Here is an 18,419-nt window from a genome sequence, read left to right as displayed (position 1 = left end):
CAAACACCTGTCATAGTCCTGTAACAAAATGGGCTTTTCTGATTCGTTTGCTAAAACAATCTTGTTTAAGAATAATCTAAGTTTGTTGTAAACTTGAAGTTGTGGTGTGCATACATTGCATCCGTGGCATTCTTCCACAAGCGGTGGTTTTGTGGGGGTCTGTCCCTCACTAACACCGCTGTTTAGACAGTTCTCAAATTCTCTTGCTTTTCAGTCATTCAGAATAGTCTCTTCCCCAGTTTTTTAGATTAACTTCCAAAGATAAAAGTAGCTATTAACACAAGATTAATATTATTTGAGTCAACTAGATTGGTAGAAAAGAAAATCAGCCTGCTTTCAACCACCCTATGGAACTACTGTCTTCTGGACTATGGTGTATGACAGTGTTTAGTACAGTATTTTAGCAAGAGGCTATAGCTCTGTATATATGTAGTTCTGGAGAAAACGTGCTTTCAAAGATGTGCTTTCCTGAGCATGATTATCACATGAGATGATTTTTAAAAAGCAGAACACAGTCACAAAACCAGAAATTCCATCTGATATTCAAGAGATACAAAACTTAACACACTGTTGCTAGATATTTTCCACTTTGATTGAGCTACCACAGGTTTATGGCTGAATGGAAGTGCTCCACTGCTTTGGTTTTCAGCTTGAGTAAAATTTCAGATGTAAAAAGTCACTGTGAAAGAAGAATTGTGAAAGAGGAATTATGAAAGAGAAAATGTGGTTGGGTCAGCTGCATGCCTCTGTGCTGCTAATATGCACACTTTTTGTTGTGCTTGACATGTTTTCTTTTTTTCAAAATCATCATCTGTTCAGGTGTCATCTTAGATGGATAATTAGATCTGTTTGTAAGTAATTCTGTAGAAAAGCAAATACTGTTTGAAATTTCAGAAAACCTACCATAAAGGGCAGAGATTTTGATTGAGTTCTGAAAAGTCTGTAGCTCAAGCAAAAATGATGATTGGTGTAAAATATTATCAGATAAGATTCCGTGGTTTATGTACAAGAGGTTACTGGAATCCCCACTGATCTTTGTAGCATGTAAGATATCTTTGCTCACTGATGTGGTCAAGCATGGTCTGAACTGAGTGCTGAAACACAGCTCAAGGAGAGTCTGTCCAGTCATACAAACTAATGCATTTCTTTCTGCCGACATAAATATGTTGCATTACGAATGGAAAATATAGGCAAGAGGTTATGGGTAAGGAAAAAGGTGAAACAGAATATGAAAGAGTCAAAAATTATGAAAACAAAGTAGAGTGGGACAGACACAAACAATTTGTCTGCAGGTGGCATTTGCTCTCAGAAACGAGGGGTTCACAGCCGCCACAGTGGAGAGGTCTGCAGTTCTCCAGTTGTCTTTGCTCTGTAACTTCTCCCAGTCACAAGACTGAGCATTTTCCTGGCCTGCCCCAAGGACTGGTGCATGCACACCAAGTGAAATGAAATGTGAGTCTCAGAGCAGTCCTGGGAGTTCTGACTAAAGTCCTGGGAGTCAGCTCCTGATTTGGAGAGGAGGAGAGAAGAGAGGCCAGCAACTACGCTGAATAAAGCATCTTCTGCTCTTGTCACCATGGTAAAAGACTGATTAAGATACTTCTTTTTGCTTGACGTCTTAGAAGGGAAAATATTTATCATCCTCTCCAACATACGAAGGCAATTAGGAAGACAGGGATTCAGCTCGTTGACGGCAGTTGCATAGTACTGAGGTGTAAGTAAATAACAATCTCTCTTTTATAGCTTAGCATCAGTTCTGCAAGGATGCACACATGTACATTGTTCCGTTGACATGACTACAGAAGCGCAGTGAAACCAATTATGTCCTCCTTGCTCTGGTTATTCTCATGCTAACTCTCCCCTCTGTACTGTCAGTCAGGCTCTTGTCTTGCCTTCCTTGAAAGTCTTCTTCCAAAAATAGATACAGAATTCTTTTCTACACTTGAAGCAACAGAAATTGTGGCAAAGGAGCTAAACCCAGATGATGCCAATATATTTTAAACATCATTTATCAGTCTTTTTGCAGATTTTTTTTCTTCATTTCGCCTTTTACCTGCTTTCTTATGATTTACCTAAGTCACTTACTTAGGTTGTGACTTCTTGAAGGAAGCATTTTATCTTATTATCATTCTGCAGGCACTGTGGAAATTCAGCTGATTATTACGACTTGCATGTATCACCTCATGCTAAGGAACTCCTAACATTTTTGAAAAAGGTTACTTCCCCACTTAGAAATTTCAGAAAACTGTATCTGGGCTTGCTACATCACAGGTCTTAATTGCAATGTACTCTGTCTTGGATTGTGTTTATGGGGATTTCTGAGCTCCTGTTCATTGCTGTAAAATGACTTCTGCCTCATACCTCTGCCCTTCTGGTATTCAGATCAGCTTGTCCTAAAGTTGAGCATGATTATTGTAGCTACAGTTGTACTTAAAATTACATATTTCATCAGGGGATGAATCATTAAATACCTCTTACAGAAGTTAATGGAATAAAATTGTGTAATTAAATTCTGTCTTAGAGAATTCATCAGAAAAGATGCTGCATCATTCAGGTTGTAAACAGAATACTGCTTCTGGACACCTTTACAAAACAGGCTGCTAAGTGCACTGTTTTTCCTGGACCTTCTACAGCTTTGCATTGTCTTAAATAGCTGAGCCCTAAATAACTTGCTGCTTTGTTATGAGTCCGTATGGAGTAATTTTTGGTAAACAGCTAGCTCCTAAAGTACCTGTAAGGCTGTTCCCCTTCCTGCGCTCCAGTAATCTTAAACCAGTGGCTTTGCCTCCCAGCTGAATGTGTGGGGATGAGGCCCATCATCATAACAGTAATACCTGCTGCAGCTGACTCACTACAGCTCCTGCTGGGAGAGGTAATAAAATGTGCATTTCTCTGTGCCTGCGAGAGTTGACACAGTGCAAAGAGGATTCGCTTCCAAGTTCAAATTTTCTAGCTGTAATTTACCTCCCTCACACTTTTTGTAATCTTTGAGTAGTGTGGGAGAATAACTTTAGGTCATGTCTGAGGAGACTAGCTGCAGAAGCTGAAAAGAGTCTGAGGTCTGCATTCATGCTTGGTGGGAGTGTTGTATTCTGTGCTCCACAGGAAAGAGAAAACAAAGCCGAGTACGTCTTGCTCCACAGCACAAATGAGATCTGTGTGAACAAACCCTTCTCTGCAGCACGCCTTTACCCAGTGAACACGCAGCACACAGAGACTCACAGTTTTGGTAGAAATCGCTGGGGGGGAGAAATTATATGAAGCATTACCATTTACCTTCCAGCTGCAGGTTTGTGTCTTGAAACACTCAAAACATTCAAAACATTCAAAATTCACCTGTAATTTAATCTCTATTATTAATGAATTGTGGAAGCTCCTTTCCCTAGGCACTAGACCATCAGACTGTGCATGGAGGGAGTCTGTCAGTAAATAATATTACTAAACACCCATGTAGTCTTACAGACACTCAAAAAATATATAGCTGTACATACAAAAATAGATATGTTCTTTTTCAAGTTAGTAACATATAGTAACCAACTAGTTACAGTACTGGGCAACTGGCTCTAGGTGGCCCTGCTTGAGCAAGGCAGTTGGATGAGATGACCTCCAGAGTCATTTTCATCCTCAACCAGTCTGTGATTCTGTGATATGTTATTTTTCTTTCTTCAGCTTGATCATACTATACAATGATGTCGTTCAAAATGAATCATCTCTCAGAGTTGACGAAGGTCACTGTTTTAAAATTTTCTTAAGTAAATATCCTAGAGGGGAGAATTTCAAATGCATTAAATTTAAATTTGTGCCTTTGTCTTTTTCTATACTGACTGATATTTTGTTTAAGTAAAGAAATCTACAGTAGATCTTATACAGGTGTCTTAAGGATGACATTAGATTCAGGAGAATTGCTATATGTTAAGAATATAATCAGATGCACAGATAATAGTAGGAATTGAAAGAAAAGATTTTTTAAATTTATTTGAATTACTTGTCACATACAGTGGATTGAACAAGAAGCTGTCTTCCATGCCAGAAGGATTTAAATGCTACCTTACTCAGTCTGAGAACAAAGAGATTTTGAGTTTATGTTTTCTGTGTACATAGAAGAGGGAGCAGAATGGATTTGTTGTACTAAAATCATGGCTAAGGTGGTGCTGAGAACAGCATAGATAAAGGGTTTAGTGTGGCTACAGGGAAACAAACAACGTTTGTTTATGGACTTCGGTGCATTGTGAAAACGAGCCCTGATGAGAGATGAACTCTACAAAGAGTTTAAGGGGCTTGGTGGAACAGGTACTATTAATCTGTGTTTTGTTGTCAAACTGAATTAATGAAAAGAAAGTTATGTGGGTGTATATGTTTTATCATTCTTAAATTACATTAAGCATTATTTAACAGTCAAATAGGATAATTAGATTTACAAATGCCTCAAGCAAACATTCAAGACTGGTCACATCTGTTGCTTATAGTCAGCGAGATCTGACATGCAGGACTCTTTTTTTGTAAGAACTGTGCTCTAGATACCACAATCACTAATAACTCTTTGCAGAACATCTGTTAAAAATCTGTTAGCATTGAGAATTTAAAGATTACCCAAGGATTATATGACACTATTGATCATATTTTTCCAGAAGTTTTTGAGCTGCTGGATTATTTTTTATCTTACTAATTTAATCACACACTTTGTGAGTCTGTTTTTTCACCAATATAAAGTTACTTACCAGGATACTGGATATTAAAAAGTCTACCAGCTGGTAGGATGCAGTCAACAGGAAGTTATATGACTTCAAACCTAACAAACAATGGCATGGATATATCATTATCAGCTCATCTTTGTGATAATCAACCTTAGTCATGAATATTTTAAAGAACTTTTTAGTAACTGTTCCTCTATATGAAATACTGTGATCTGTTCTCTAAGTCATTTAATGTCATAACAGTTCAATATTCAAATATATGCCTTTAGACATTTTAGCAGGCCACAGCATTTAAAGCTGTGAAAGCAAAAACAATATGTAGAATCTGCTATCATGTTTTAAGATGAAGGGAAACCTGAAGAAAATACAGCATTTTTAGTGGTTCAATACACTATGGGTTTTGAAGAAACAAGTATGTAATGATTCATTACTGCAATTACACAGTATTCTTATATAATGTATTAATACTTCTAATGTAATAATATGTCCTACAACATAATACAGTAAACACTGAACTGATCTGTGCAGTATAATGCTGAGTATGTAGGCTCAACCCATTTTTATAATGGTATCATCCAGTGCTTCAACCCATAAGAAACCAGAATTCCTTTGGAGACTATAGAAGAGCTTGCTTTTCCCAAATGTTTACAAATAAGGGCAAAATCCTGCTTTTTGCTGTGGCCAGCGTCCGTGTTCCCAATGGAAGCAAGATTTCATTTCAAATGGAGAAAGCAGGAAGATTTTCAGCATGCTCCTGTCTCAGTTTTCTTCATTGGCCCAGGCTTTTTTGAATTCAGTTCTAGAATGACGTATGTGCTGACAATAGTCAAGACAAACAATCTTTTGCTGTATTGTGGGAGTGTTTGTCATGTTTTAGATCTCTGAAATGTATCGCATTTGTTATCTCCTTTCCTTTTTTGCCTTTTCCTTATGTAAAATACCCCGAGAAAAAAGGTTTGGGGATCAGCCACCCCCAAACATTTTGTTACTTTAGAGTGCTTGATTAACAGTATGTCTGTCCACTGAAGTCAGAAATGAGCCACAAATTTTAATTCTGTTCAGATGTTTGCAGGATATGCTTGTCAGTGGGTTGAGTTTCATATTAACAGGCTCAGTGGGGAGAGATGGATCGTTATGGTACTGCATAACAAGTCATCAGGATAGGGGTATGGGGAACTTTTGTCTATCAATAGGGCAAGCCATTGTTTGTAGGTCAGTTAAGTACTTCTCCACCAAAGTAACATTCACATTACCAAAGAGGAAAGTTTTGGCACTTCTGTTAAGCATCAAAAAATGAGTGAAAGGTAAATATATTTTTGAAAGTACATTTGAATCTGTACTCAAGAAACCTAAGGAGATTGCTGTAAAAACTAAAATACTCCAACAGCAAAGGTTCCCTCTGATGAGGAGTGCAGCCTGAGATTTAAAGCACACGAAATGACAAAATTTCTGATGAATTGGGTCACGAAGATGCCCACAGTAAATCAGTGACATGTAGGACCTTTTTTTTTTAAGTTTGGTGGTTTCAGAAGAAAGTGAAAAGGTTTGGTTTGTTTGCATTCACCTTTGTCTTCCAAAACACTTTCTGTATGTTATAAATAAATATTTTTACTTTTAAGTTTGCTTTCAAAATAACTGGCTAGTATCAAAGATTTGGTTGTTATTTTTCCTCTGAGAGTGTGACAAATCTAGAGAACAAAGGCAAAGTAAGACAAAGCCTTTTCCTTTCTCTTTACTGGAGAGGTTTAAAAGGGAGAATTAAGGACCAAGGAAAGTGGGCCAAAAGTGTATACCGGAAAAAAAATGACAGAAAGTTATATATATTGTTATATAAAGTTATATATATAAAATCAGTGTTGATTTTATGTAATTTATGTGTATGTACAATTTCTTTTTAAAGGATAATCTTACTCATTGACCATGTCTGACCTGACCTGCCAGGCTGTCAATCCCTTCTCACTATTCCTAGTTATGGCTGATGAAAGGTAGTACTATGACTTTTTTCCAGAACTATTGTCACTTCCATTCTTCAGCTGAGCAGCATTCTTCTTCTTCTGTATGCTGAGCAGCTTACATATTTTTTTAACATCAATTTCCTAAGTCTTTTAGTTCATAACAAAGTTCAGAGACCAAAGAAGCCATTGTTGGAGGCTGAGACACCACTCGGGTCAGTTCAGATCATTTGCATTCAAGTCAGTTGCCTGGAAACATGAAATTTTTGATAAAATAGGACTTAACTGTTCTGGTTTTAGGAATCTACTTGCTAGAGAATGGAAGGGAGTTGTGTTGGAAGATGTAAAGTTAAGTTTGGAAAGTATTGTGAGAAACACAGATTGATGCTCTGTTAGCCTAAACATGCTTAAATTTAGCAGACACTTGGCTATGTAATTGTGTGAATGCAGCATTAATGAAAGCTAGTTCTGCGAGGGAAAGGGGCTCTCCTGTCTGGGTTAATATAAAATCCTTGTTTTTCTCCTATAATTAATTTCATTTTATTTTCATGAACATTTTAGGTGTATCAATACATGCATGAAACCATAACTGTTAATGGCTGCCCCGAATTCCGAGCCAGGGCCACTGCAAAGGTAGGATACGTGCAGCTGTTGAAATACGTGTTACCAAAGTGATCTAGTAATTGACTGTGCGCGTGTGTGTTTCAGGTATTCGTGTGTACACTGTAAGAAAATTTAGACATCAGTGGCAGCCCAGAGTCTAGAACCAGTGCTACTTCCCAGGTAACAATCATAATGGAAAATTTCAACCTTTATGCTGCTTCTGTAGCTTAAGAAAAGAGAATGATTTTATGGAATATGATGCTTTTTGAAAAGTTGCTTTGCAAAAGCAAATCTACTGGTTCTTCTGTAGCAGTCTGCCTGCAACAAACAATATTTTAATGGACTGTTTTCCCATACGTCTCATCCAGAGAGGACACAGTTATTTGGGAGAAACTAAACAATCAAAAATCCCCTTTTAACTAGTGGGAGCTGTAGGTACTGAGCAAGTGGTAAGGATGAACAGTGGCAGAAATGGCCTGATCAACATTTTATTGACTCCGTGGGTAAATGTAAACCTTTCTGATACATTGCCTGTTTTTTAATAAAATATATTGTCTCTTTGTCCATGTGGACCTGCCTTTCTTATATCCTAAGACAATGACAGCTACATTACTGCTGCTACTGAAATGATAAAGGAATTCACACAAGCATGAAAGAACCCATTCTGCGTGCCAGTATGAAATATGCTCTGTATTTTCACAACATGCACAAAAATAGATGTTTCCAAACAAGGAGATCCACCATGCCTTCCTTTTTCCCATTATCATTTTGCACAAAACACTGTCTTTTATGTGGTATAGCAGATTTTATGCAAAATAACTTGCAAACCCATAAATCTTTTTCAGAGAGACTTCTTTATGGTCCCATTCCTGTGAACATAGACTCCCTGAAGTCCTAGTGGAACTAAGATCTCTTAGCATTAAATATTTATGTTTGGCGATTTTAGTTTAAAGCTGTATCAGAAGAGGAAGGTTGAGAGTGTGTTACAAAATCATTTAAAAGTATTTTAGGGAAGCAAGCTCTATAATAGCAGCAAATAATCTAACATAGTCTAAATTGCAGTATATTTTCCATATTAAATAGGACTTTCTTTTCTGTAGGCCATTTTTCTGATTTTAACCTTGTAATTGAAAGCTAATGGTCAGTGTAAATTTGTAAGATCTTTGGTTCTGTAGAGAAATGTGTATATGAAATCCTGATTTGTTTACACTGCAGATAAACATAAAAATTATTGCTATGTTATTTAGTAAATGGGGAGAAGTCCAATTAATGTTTCCCATTCTCATTTCTTACTCATATAGAACAGCAGGTTACAGAGCAATGTTTCAATATCGCAATATTTCCTGGTTATTTCTGGGCTGTCTGCATTTCATTCTCCTAGTGCATTCATGTCTGACATAATATGTATGCATGATGACAAGTTCTGCATGTGCAAAAACATGTAATTGAGAATGATCCATTATGTCACATCATCCACTAGCTTCTATTAAGCATAAGCATTATAGGATGAGCAAAAATATTTGTGCAATGCAAAATTGTTCAAGCAATTTGAACTAAAAACACATTTTAAAAACTATAAAATATCTTCCTAATGTTTATTTAATGATTTATTAAGGCAGATAAGAAAATGCTTGTAGTGAAAAATCAAGTATAAATGTAATATTTTCCTGGATGCAAGCTTTACAGTATGTTACTTCTTCTTTTTTTCCCCTGGAATAAGTCAAACAATCTAGATTTTTCTAATTGATTTATGTATCTGTTGTTGTGTTAAGTTTTAATTTTTCAATAAAAGTTGTGATGGAATTATATAATAAAACCTCCTATTCCTGTTTCAGAAGTTACTTGGTTTACAAGATCTCAAAAAGATTATAAATTAAACTTTTAATTTAAGACTATAATTTGAGGATATAAAATAAAGAATTCCATAACTCTGAAAGCAAAGCAGAGAGTTACCAATGCAGTTCATTCACTTTATTTCAACTAGGAACACATTAGAGATCCCATTATCTTATCCTACAGGTTTAAATTTTCTCCCTGTGAAAAAGCAAAGAGGAAATGCACTAATGATGGTGCACCACCACAGAGTAAGGCTTCTTCTGCCTACTTCTGGCTCTGCTGGTAACTTTCTGCATTATCTTCGACAAGTCACCTAAACTCTTTGTTCCTCTGTTTATTCCTTTATTTCAAAAACATTGGCATAGAACTTTGATGATTTTAAAATATTTTCAGATGATCAGAAAATGTCAGAGTAAGATACTGAAATGTTTTCACAGGAAGAAGTTCTTCCTGCAAATGAACAGCGAAGTGTCTATCACTGTTCCCCCTAAATAGCCAAATCAATCACTTTTTTCTTCCAGGCAACAGTTGCTGCATTTGCTGCAAGCGAAGGCCATTCACACCCACGAGTGGTGGAGCTGCCAAAGACTGAGGAAGGCCTGGGCTTTAATGTCATGGGAGGAAAGGAACAAAATTCACCTATTTATATTTCTCGCATCATTCCTGGAGGAGTGGCAGAAAGGCATGGTGGGCTCAAACGTGGGGACCAGCTGCTTTCAGTTAATGGAGTGGTATGTGGAAATTTGGTAGAGCTTTCATTTTCGTCTGGATTTTAATTTTTCACAGCTGTTCTAACGTCATGATTTAAAATGCAGCCACACGAAACAAAAAGAATTAGTTCTGTGAGAGACCCTTCAGTGTGTGTTTGTGGTGCAGTGAGGCACAGCTCCACCAGCAATTTTGTGCCATTACAATTTCTGTTGTAATGGAGAGTGCTTGAAGAGCTTCATTTCAAATCCACACCACCTGCCTAATTTGTGAGGAACCTATATCCTTAATTGATAATTCTGTAAATTCCTCTTGCAGTAAAAGATTAATAACAGACTGTCGTTCTTTCATTTTGTAGCCTTTGAGGCACACAGCCCTTTCTAGGCACAGTGGTGATACAGTGGCACTTGTGTAGTCTTGTGACCTTCAAAGCTCTTGAACACATAAAATTGAAAGAAATTTGGTGAGCGCATTTGGTACTGATTTGCAGTGGAGGGTACATTCTAGATTTCTTTTAGTGATACTCATCCAGGTGTGATATCTTTGTGAGACAAATCATCTGTACAAATGTTCCTGTACAGGGAGCATGTATGCTTGGTAAAAAGGTACATTTCTTCACATGGTCATTTTTCATGTAAATCAAGGTGGAGTATTTTGTAGTAATTTCACTGTGAATGTCAATATGGAGGTAAAAAAAAGGGCTGTTGGAATAGAGGACACATAAGGCTCTGACTCCATGATACGGGTCAAATTCCGCCTTTCATTTTGCTTTGTGTTCTCTTTCACAAGGGAATGTAAAGTACTGAAAAGATAAGGATAATCATTCATATAACCTTACCCTTCCTTTTATGAACATGTAGTCTTTTTCCATGCAAACCTCCATTTGATCTTGTATTTAAATGCATCAAAGGCACAGAGTAGCAGTTTCTGAGTCCAGTCAGAAATCTAAGACTTTAAAACTTAAATTTCTTCTTTGTTGCAAGCCTATAAACAATAAAAATGTTTCTGTGTTTTCATCTGTTTCTCTCAACACTAACTATTCCCTTTCTCTTGTAACAAAATATTTGTGTATCGCTTCAGACAGATTTTTTACCATTTTTTCTATCAACTATCATGGTCTCTAAAGAGAAGTACTAGTTCTGAAAACTCGCTTGTACCAAATAGCAATGAGAAAGGAAAGGCAGACCCACTGAAAAGATTACTTAGTCTCAAAAAAAAGAGATAAATTGAATATTTAAGGAAGTTAGTTGCCTGAACTTCACTGATTTAAAGTTGATCAAAGAATTTTGTTGTTGTTTCTTTCAACAAGCGATTAAAGAGGCAGACAAAAATAGTTTCAATTTACTAATTGATGGATGGTTCTTGAAAAATCCTTTTACTGTCAACAGTGTCTGGGCAAAGACCAGAGAGGAAAGTGGTGAACATTCAGATGTCAAGACATATTGAATTTGACCCTCTTGTCACTTCTATTTTATGATTCTCCAGTCAAAAATTCGATGCATTGGCTCTAAAATATATATTTAGGTAATGCAGCAAAAAGCACAGTCCAAAATTCCCAATTGCATGTGGACATATGAGAAAGTTGATTTAGAGATTCAAGAGGAATATTTTTGTATTTAGAGTTTAAACAACAGAATTCAAAGTTTGAATGCAAGTTGCATACTTGAAATAATCACAGAATCATAGCATGGTTTGGGTTGAAAGGGACCTTAAAAATGATCTTGTTCCAACCCCCTACCATGGGTAGGAACACCTTCCACTAGAGCAGGTTTCTCAGAACCCCATCCAACCTGACTTTGAACTTCTAGGGATGGGACATCTACAAATTCTCTGGCAACCTGTTCCAGGGCCTCACCACCCTCACAGTAATGAGCAACTGTTCATAAACCAGTCCTGGGCTGAATAATCCCACACAATATAATTTGTAAAAAGGCAAAAATTATAGCAGTGATTATTTGTTTGCAGACAGCTTGAGATGGGACAAAAAAAATCTAAATTTAGCATTGTTCACTGGGACTAATTCAGTCTGGGATTCTCTTAATTTAGCTGGAGAAAAGCAAATAATATACAGTATGTGCAATAGAACAGACAGCTCAGTGGTGGACCATGAAATGAAATATCTGTAACTTGTTTGTGCTCAATCACTGATGGTTATCCAACTTCATAATTAGCAACATAAAATTAGAGCTGTGTGTTCAGAATCCAGATTTGTTATCCCAGCATGACTGGGGAAGAGTGTTCCTTGAGCTGTTTCACTGCATGTTTAAAAAAAAAAGTGTTTTCTCATTATGCTGGGGATTTTGTTACAGACTTTTGTCCCACATCCCCTAAAAATAAAGGAAAATGAAAGCAGTAAGCCTTCCAGATGGCTCGACAAAAACACTTGCCTGTTGATATCTGGCAAAGATTCTGCATTTGTCAGATACCTTGTGTGAGTCAGATACAGAAAGGATGCAAAATAGATTTAAATTACTAATTTGTCAACCAAGTATTTGTTTAGAGATACCTAATAGAAATATTCTTCTCAATCTCCCAACTTGTGGGCTAACAGATTTTCCTTTCTATCTTCAGGAAAGTGAATTTTTTCTTTTAAATTTGTGGCAAGTCTGTGAAGCGGGATAGAGTAATGGTTGGTATTTTCCCACACAGTATCTGCAGTTCTTTCAGCTGTTCTTGTCTCTATAGTGTTTTGCATCCTCCTCTTTGACACAATCTGCCAATGCAATAATGGGAAAAAAGGAATAAGTGTGTATAAGTATATGTAATAAAAAATATATGTTAAGTAAATATATACTTTGCGAAACAATTTTACCCATTTGGTGGGCAGTTCTAAAGGAACTTGAATGTGTCGGATCCTTGCAACGTCCCCCACCAGCATAATCCAGTCAGCAGAGTACCTTGTATAGGAATGACCAATACCAGCAGGAGTCCTTTGCCAGCACAGCCTTAGAGGTTTGCAGAGGCAGAAGAATTCTAACAGCAAAGCAACTCCCTTTGCGCTTTCATTTTCCCCATTCCAAGGGCCTCTGCTATTTCACTTGTGCAGCTGTTGTTAAGCAGGTAAAATTTTTGTAATACCTTGAAAATTGGAGTACAGGCAGCAGTAAAGACATTAAGAGCAAGTATAACAATCATATTAATAACAGCTGAAAACTGTGGTTGTCAAGATCTGAGTGAGGTGTGTTCAGAGAGCAGGATTTGTATTTAGCAGTGCTATGTTTTGCTTTGGTTTTTTCCCCTTTGCTTATAGCTCAGAGGATTAGGCTTAATTCTATATCATTACTATTCAGATCAATGAGAGTTTTCCATTGACCTGGATAGCAGCAAAGTCAAACCTTTCATTTCTAATTAGAAAATACGGTCTAAACTGGAAGAGCAAGGCTGGGGACAAACAGGAGAGAAAACAAACAATGATGAATTAAATACAGTTTGCTAGGCTGTTGAATGAAGTATTAAAACAGACCATCTTGTTATTCCCCTACAAAACAATCACAATTTCTTATTGGTGTAAATAAGAAACATCCAGCACTTTAAAAGCAAACAAATGTTTCTACTTCATGTAGCTTGGGAGATTACAATGTTTATTCAAAGCCTGTTGTAAGTTCATGCTGTTGCACAGCAAAACTAAAATGACACCACTGAATATTCTCTCATTTCCTCTGAATGTCTATGCCATGCCATACTGACCATGATTTACAAGCAAAAAAGGAAATATAAAACAATGCCAAATTTTGTACACTTTTTCTTAAGGTGAGACATATATTTCCAAAAGCATGCTGTACGTAAGAGTTTTAAAACACAGCAGGTAGTAAAACTTTGATTTATTTTAAGTGGGAAGAAAAATACTTACTTTTAGATGATCTAAAATACATGTGAAGGTTGCAGTTGTTCAGGCTGTTGGGTTTTTTTCAGAAAAAAAAAGAGGTACTTTTATTTTTTTGAATACATCTTACAACACATGGGCAATCATGCACCATTAGAAAATTTTTCCCTCTACTTAAGGTGCGTAACAATGCACATGCCTGAAAAGCATATGACTCCAGTCAGTCCACTTAATGGTAGAAATTGAATACTCTATTTAACAACCAAGTCACCTCCCTGTTTTGGAAATTTACTGTTCCAAGCAATGCTAGCATAGAAATCAGGGCTTGAAAATTAATAAGATGCCCAGCACTGCATAGGTCTTACTTAACACTTTCTTTTTAGTGGTCCCTTAAAAAATGTAAGGTGTGGAAACTACGTAAAACTCTGACAAGCTTTCCATATGAAAAAGACACAGCCCTAGATCAAAGCACCATTTTCACCATTCAATCTGCTCTCCCTGCTCACAGAGTGTGGAGGGAGAGCACCACGAGAAGGCAGTGGAGCTGCTGAAGGCGGCCAAGGACAGCGTGAAGCTGGTGGTGCGCTACACGCCCAAGGTGCTGGAGGAGATGGAGGCTCGCTTCGAGAAACTGAGAACAGCCCGGCGCCGGCAACAGCAGCAATTGCTCATCCAGCAGCAGCAACAGCAGCAGACTACACAGCAAAACCATATGTCGTAGGTGAGAGGATTCATTGTTCTTCCCTAAAGTCCACTGGCAGCACCCAGCCTGGGCCAGCCGTGTCCAGGGGTCTGTCAGGGCAGCATCTGGTGCCAGAGCCCATCTCAGTCCCAGAGAGGAGCAGGGCAGCCCCAGGCCTGGGCACCTGCCTGGGGGTAGAAACAGGCTGGGACATGAACCCACAGGTGGGCCCAATTTAGTGGGACCCCATGGCTGGGCAGGTCAGGGCTATGGGGAGCTGGGGACTGGCCATGCTGGGGCAGGAGGTGATGGCCCTAGGGGCTGACAAGAGGTCCTGGGCTGTGGACGGGATGGAGGAAGCCCCACGGGGGACAGTTGGGGCCTAAAGGTACCCTTGGGGGCCCAGCCAGCACTTACTGCAGATGAGCAGAGCTTATTCTTTGGTATATTTCCACATGATTTTTCCCAGTAAAAATGCATTTTGAAAAGAGGTTAAAGGCACTAGCAAATTCTGGAGCCAGTTCCCAACTAATAACCCTGAGATCAAAAGCCACTGAGCGCTTCTGGCTTATCTGCAAGTGAAAGAAGTCCTGGGAACATTTTTTTTATATTAACCATCAGAGCAGACAAATAAGAGCATGCCACCCAATCTAGATAGTTTAAAGCATTTTCAACTAGTCTGTTGCCACTCTGCAATAAAACATCAAGATTTTCTGGTGGTGGGTGAAGAAAAGTCTTCCAAGCTTCTTCCTTGCAACACAGAACCCAAACTTCATTCTGGTTACTCTGCAGTGTACCTGTAAGTGCTTGCTTTTGGATACAGTTTGGTAGGAAGTATTTCGTTCACTCTTGATTGACATTCAATATCACAATAGCTTCCAAGAGGCTTGCAAGTCTCCCTGTGGCATGTGAGGTTCAGAGATACTCTGTACATGCAGTTTTTCTGAAGTCAGTGAGTTTGTGCTATGAATACACTTACAGATATGCTCCATTTGCCTAAATAAAATCAAGTAGGAAGCATGTTCCAATGATTTACATCCAAACCCTCATCTCATAGCTGTTTGTTCCCAAAACAGTGTGCGTGTACTAAAGAGTCAACAAGTGATTCAGAAAGTCCCCAAAAAGTCAGAATCTGAAGTTCCCAGTGATAGTTTCATCCTTATTAGTGTTGATACTGACCTCTGTTGGAATTCAGGAGAAAACATCTCATAAGCACCCTGTCCTGTGACCACCAGAATTCCAGATTTGTTGATGCAAACAAGTGCCCTGAGAAGGTTTTGAAGCCCACTTCAGGGCCTCAACTCAGACAAGTATAAACAGTAGTATTTCATGAAGTAAGTTTGGGGCTTCTGTTTAAAACAAGGCCAGTGCAGGAGACAGACATACACGTGAAGTTTTTAATTTTTTCAGTTACCTAAATAATTTCATTATATTCATTCATTATATTAGCAAGTAAGGAATTTTTGCTGATTTTAAAGTGAAAGGGGAGAAAGGCGGGTAGAGACAGCCAGCAGCTTAATTCCTCAATTCTTTGTGCTTGCTCTGAGGAATGTGCTTCTTTAATTCTAGGTTGTTCTCAAGAAAGAAGAAGCCTCAATCAAGAGTTCAGTAATCAAGCAACCAGACCTGTACTCTAGTATTCCAGCAAAAGCCAACAACTACAGGAACATGAAACAGAATTCATCTGGAGAATGTACAGTACCAGACTAAAGTGAGCCATAGGGAGGGTACCATCATGATCAGGCTTTTCAGCACACAGCAGTCACAGATTCCTTTTACTTCAGTGACTCTGTTCCTAATGAGAACAGCATGATTGGTAAACCGTATGAAACAGTGAAGTCCAGGGCTTCCAAATAATTCTGTTTGATCTCATCTTGCACTCCTTACTCTGACAAATTTCTAGCTGGCTTTCTCTAGTCACTGAAAGTTTTGTTTAAGGAGGTTAAGATTGGCTGCTTTTGAGAGCAGGATCTTTCTCTACAGTTATCTCCAAAAATGAAAAACATCAGTTCAAAATTTTGTCACAGACATCAAACTCATACATCACACTTCATAACCACTTTGTACTATATATTGTAGAGCTGTTTTAACCTAACTTCCTGTTTATAATTTTCAGATTTCCTTCTGGAAATAGCAATTTACTATATTTATAAAGTATTCCATTTGTAGAAGCAATTGGCTTTTTACTCTTGGTGTTTCCATATATTTTATTATGCATCAACAGAGTGAGAAAGTTTTAGGTCAACTTTAATTTTATTAGTAGTAAAGTTAGGGAAGCCTAGAACTGTATTTTTAAACGTAGGTATTGCTTGTATCTATTATAGTTACTATTCAGAAATCTATAACTGGATATATTATATATTTATTCCATAAAATATATATTGTCTGAATGTACCTATTAGAGAAGTAGGGTCTTTGCTTAGCATGTATTGCAAATGTAGTAAGCTAATGTTAGCAAAAGACCGAGCTTTGTTTGGCAGATATTACTGTGATAGCATAATCTCTGCATTTCTGTATTGTTTAATTTATTTTCCAGTCTAATGTTAATATATTTTAGAGAGGAGGAAGTGTAAGTTGTTTCTTTTGAGACTCACACATTATCATTTAAATCAATTTGAAATTAGAGTTCTTTTTTTTTTTTTTTTTTTTAATTAAACCAAGTGGGAATGTGCAAGCAAAATCTGTAAGTTCTAAAGTTTACATGTCTGCTTTTCCAAAGAAGATGGTCAAAGCTGGAAGGCTATAAACATCATTTGCTTTCAAGAAAATAAGAAAATGGACCCCCAAATCTTAAAAAAAAAGATTATTTTTACATGCCTTCTGTGCTTCATTAGAAAAGACTTGGGGGAGAAAAGGGAATTAGGGGAAAACCATACAGTCATTGCATGTTGAAAACTCCTGCTGATGTCAGTGAAAGTTCAGTAATGTGAGGAATGGAATGTAGAAATTGTCACAAACAGTGTTCTGGTTGTGAACTTGGAACAAAGTCAGAAAATTAATATATTGGAGGATCTGTTCTCAAACAGAGAGAAAGCAAAACATGGGAAATTGGCAGTATCATAGCATATGTTAGAAACCAAATGCAGGTTAGCCAACAGTCTTGACAGTGTTTGATCAATGTAAGTAGCCATTGAAAGGAAATTACTGTATTTTTAAAACCATACAGCATGAATTCATCTAGAGAAGCATCATTTTATACAGAGAGGTAATTATATTCAGCGGTCATTGGTGACAATATCAATTAAGACAGTGGAGTTTGAGAACTACCAGAACTGAAGATGAAATATATTGTATTGTGCTCTGCACGGTGTCTTTTTATACTTAATAAAATTGTACGTACCTATTTTAAAACTGTTCTCAAACAGGCATTGCTATTAATATTGACGGTATATAAGTTATTATGACTGCATATAACTGTTCTGTATCTCATCAGTATGATTTGAATTACACTGATAGCTGCATTTTCAGAGACCAAGTATTCAGGTTTAGTCAGCCCACTGTACTGCATTTTTCCAAACTGCCTCTCCACCTCCTTCCCTCCTCTTCCTCAAAAAATTTGAGTGGAATGTGCTGATTAATAAAGTTCAATAATAGACTCTCATTCATATAAAGAAGCATATAAAATTCATTTTCATATATTATTTTTAATAAATTATTTATACACATTGAAATTAACATTCTAGTCTTTGCTAACAGTAAGAACTGTCAATGACTTGGAAGTGGAAACAGGAAGAAATAATTTCTGTTGCTTTTCATGTCCCTTACTGATACAGCTGCTTAATCACAGAATAACCACTGTCCCTAAGCCTGTGATATGGTTTTGCTTGTAGTCGGTATTTTCATTTTATGATTTAAATGTATTTAGTCCTGATTCAGCATGATACTTCCACATGTGTACAGCTGAATTAGTATCCAGAAGTGCAGGGAAGACAGCCCTTTCCACATACACGTCTGCAGGTATTTGTGCATTGTATTTTAACTTTGATCTCCTGCCCTTTGCTGTTACACTACACTAAATCGATATTCTTTCAGTCAACTTAGTGAGTTTTATTGCCTATATTTACCTTTGGGGCTCCCTCACATTTCTCTGCACTGGCAGCAAACTGAGGTAGGAGATCCAA

General features: G+C 37.4%; 1 protein-coding gene across 2 annotated transcripts in view; it reads left to right on the top strand.

The window, feature by feature from the left end:
• The window catches only part of LIN7A (lin-7 homolog A, crumbs cell polarity complex component), a 46,963-nt gene extending 28,994 nt beyond the window's left edge, over positions 1–17,969 (top strand). Inside the window, exons 3-6 of one of the 2 annotated variants that reach the window (XM_066183311.1) lie at positions 7,208–7,279; positions 9,607–9,816; positions 14,125–14,333; positions 15,868–17,969. In XM_066183311.1, the coding sequence (XP_066039408.1) occupies positions 7,208–7,279; positions 9,607–9,816; positions 14,125–14,333; positions 15,868–15,910 (534 nt within the window). In that variant the 3' untranslated portion in view covers positions 15,911–17,969. Of the gene's footprint in view, positions 1–7,207; positions 7,280–9,606; positions 9,817–14,124; positions 14,338–15,867 lie in introns of both variants that reach the window. The other variant, XM_066183310.1, reaches the window with a different exon arrangement.
• Positions 17,970–18,419: the final 450 nt, after the last annotated feature.

The sequence above is a fragment of the Chamaea fasciata genome, unplaced genomic scaffold (genome assembly GCF_029207755.1).
Source record: "Chamaea fasciata isolate MVZ Bird 193981 ecotype frontalis unplaced genomic scaffold, bChaFas1.0.hap1 SCAF_5, whole genome shotgun sequence".
NCBI classification, from domain to species: domain Eukaryota; kingdom Metazoa; phylum Chordata; class Aves; order Passeriformes; family Sylviidae; genus Chamaea; species Chamaea fasciata.
Note: the sequence above shows the minus strand (reverse complement) of the source record. Positions and strands in the feature narration are given on the sequence as shown.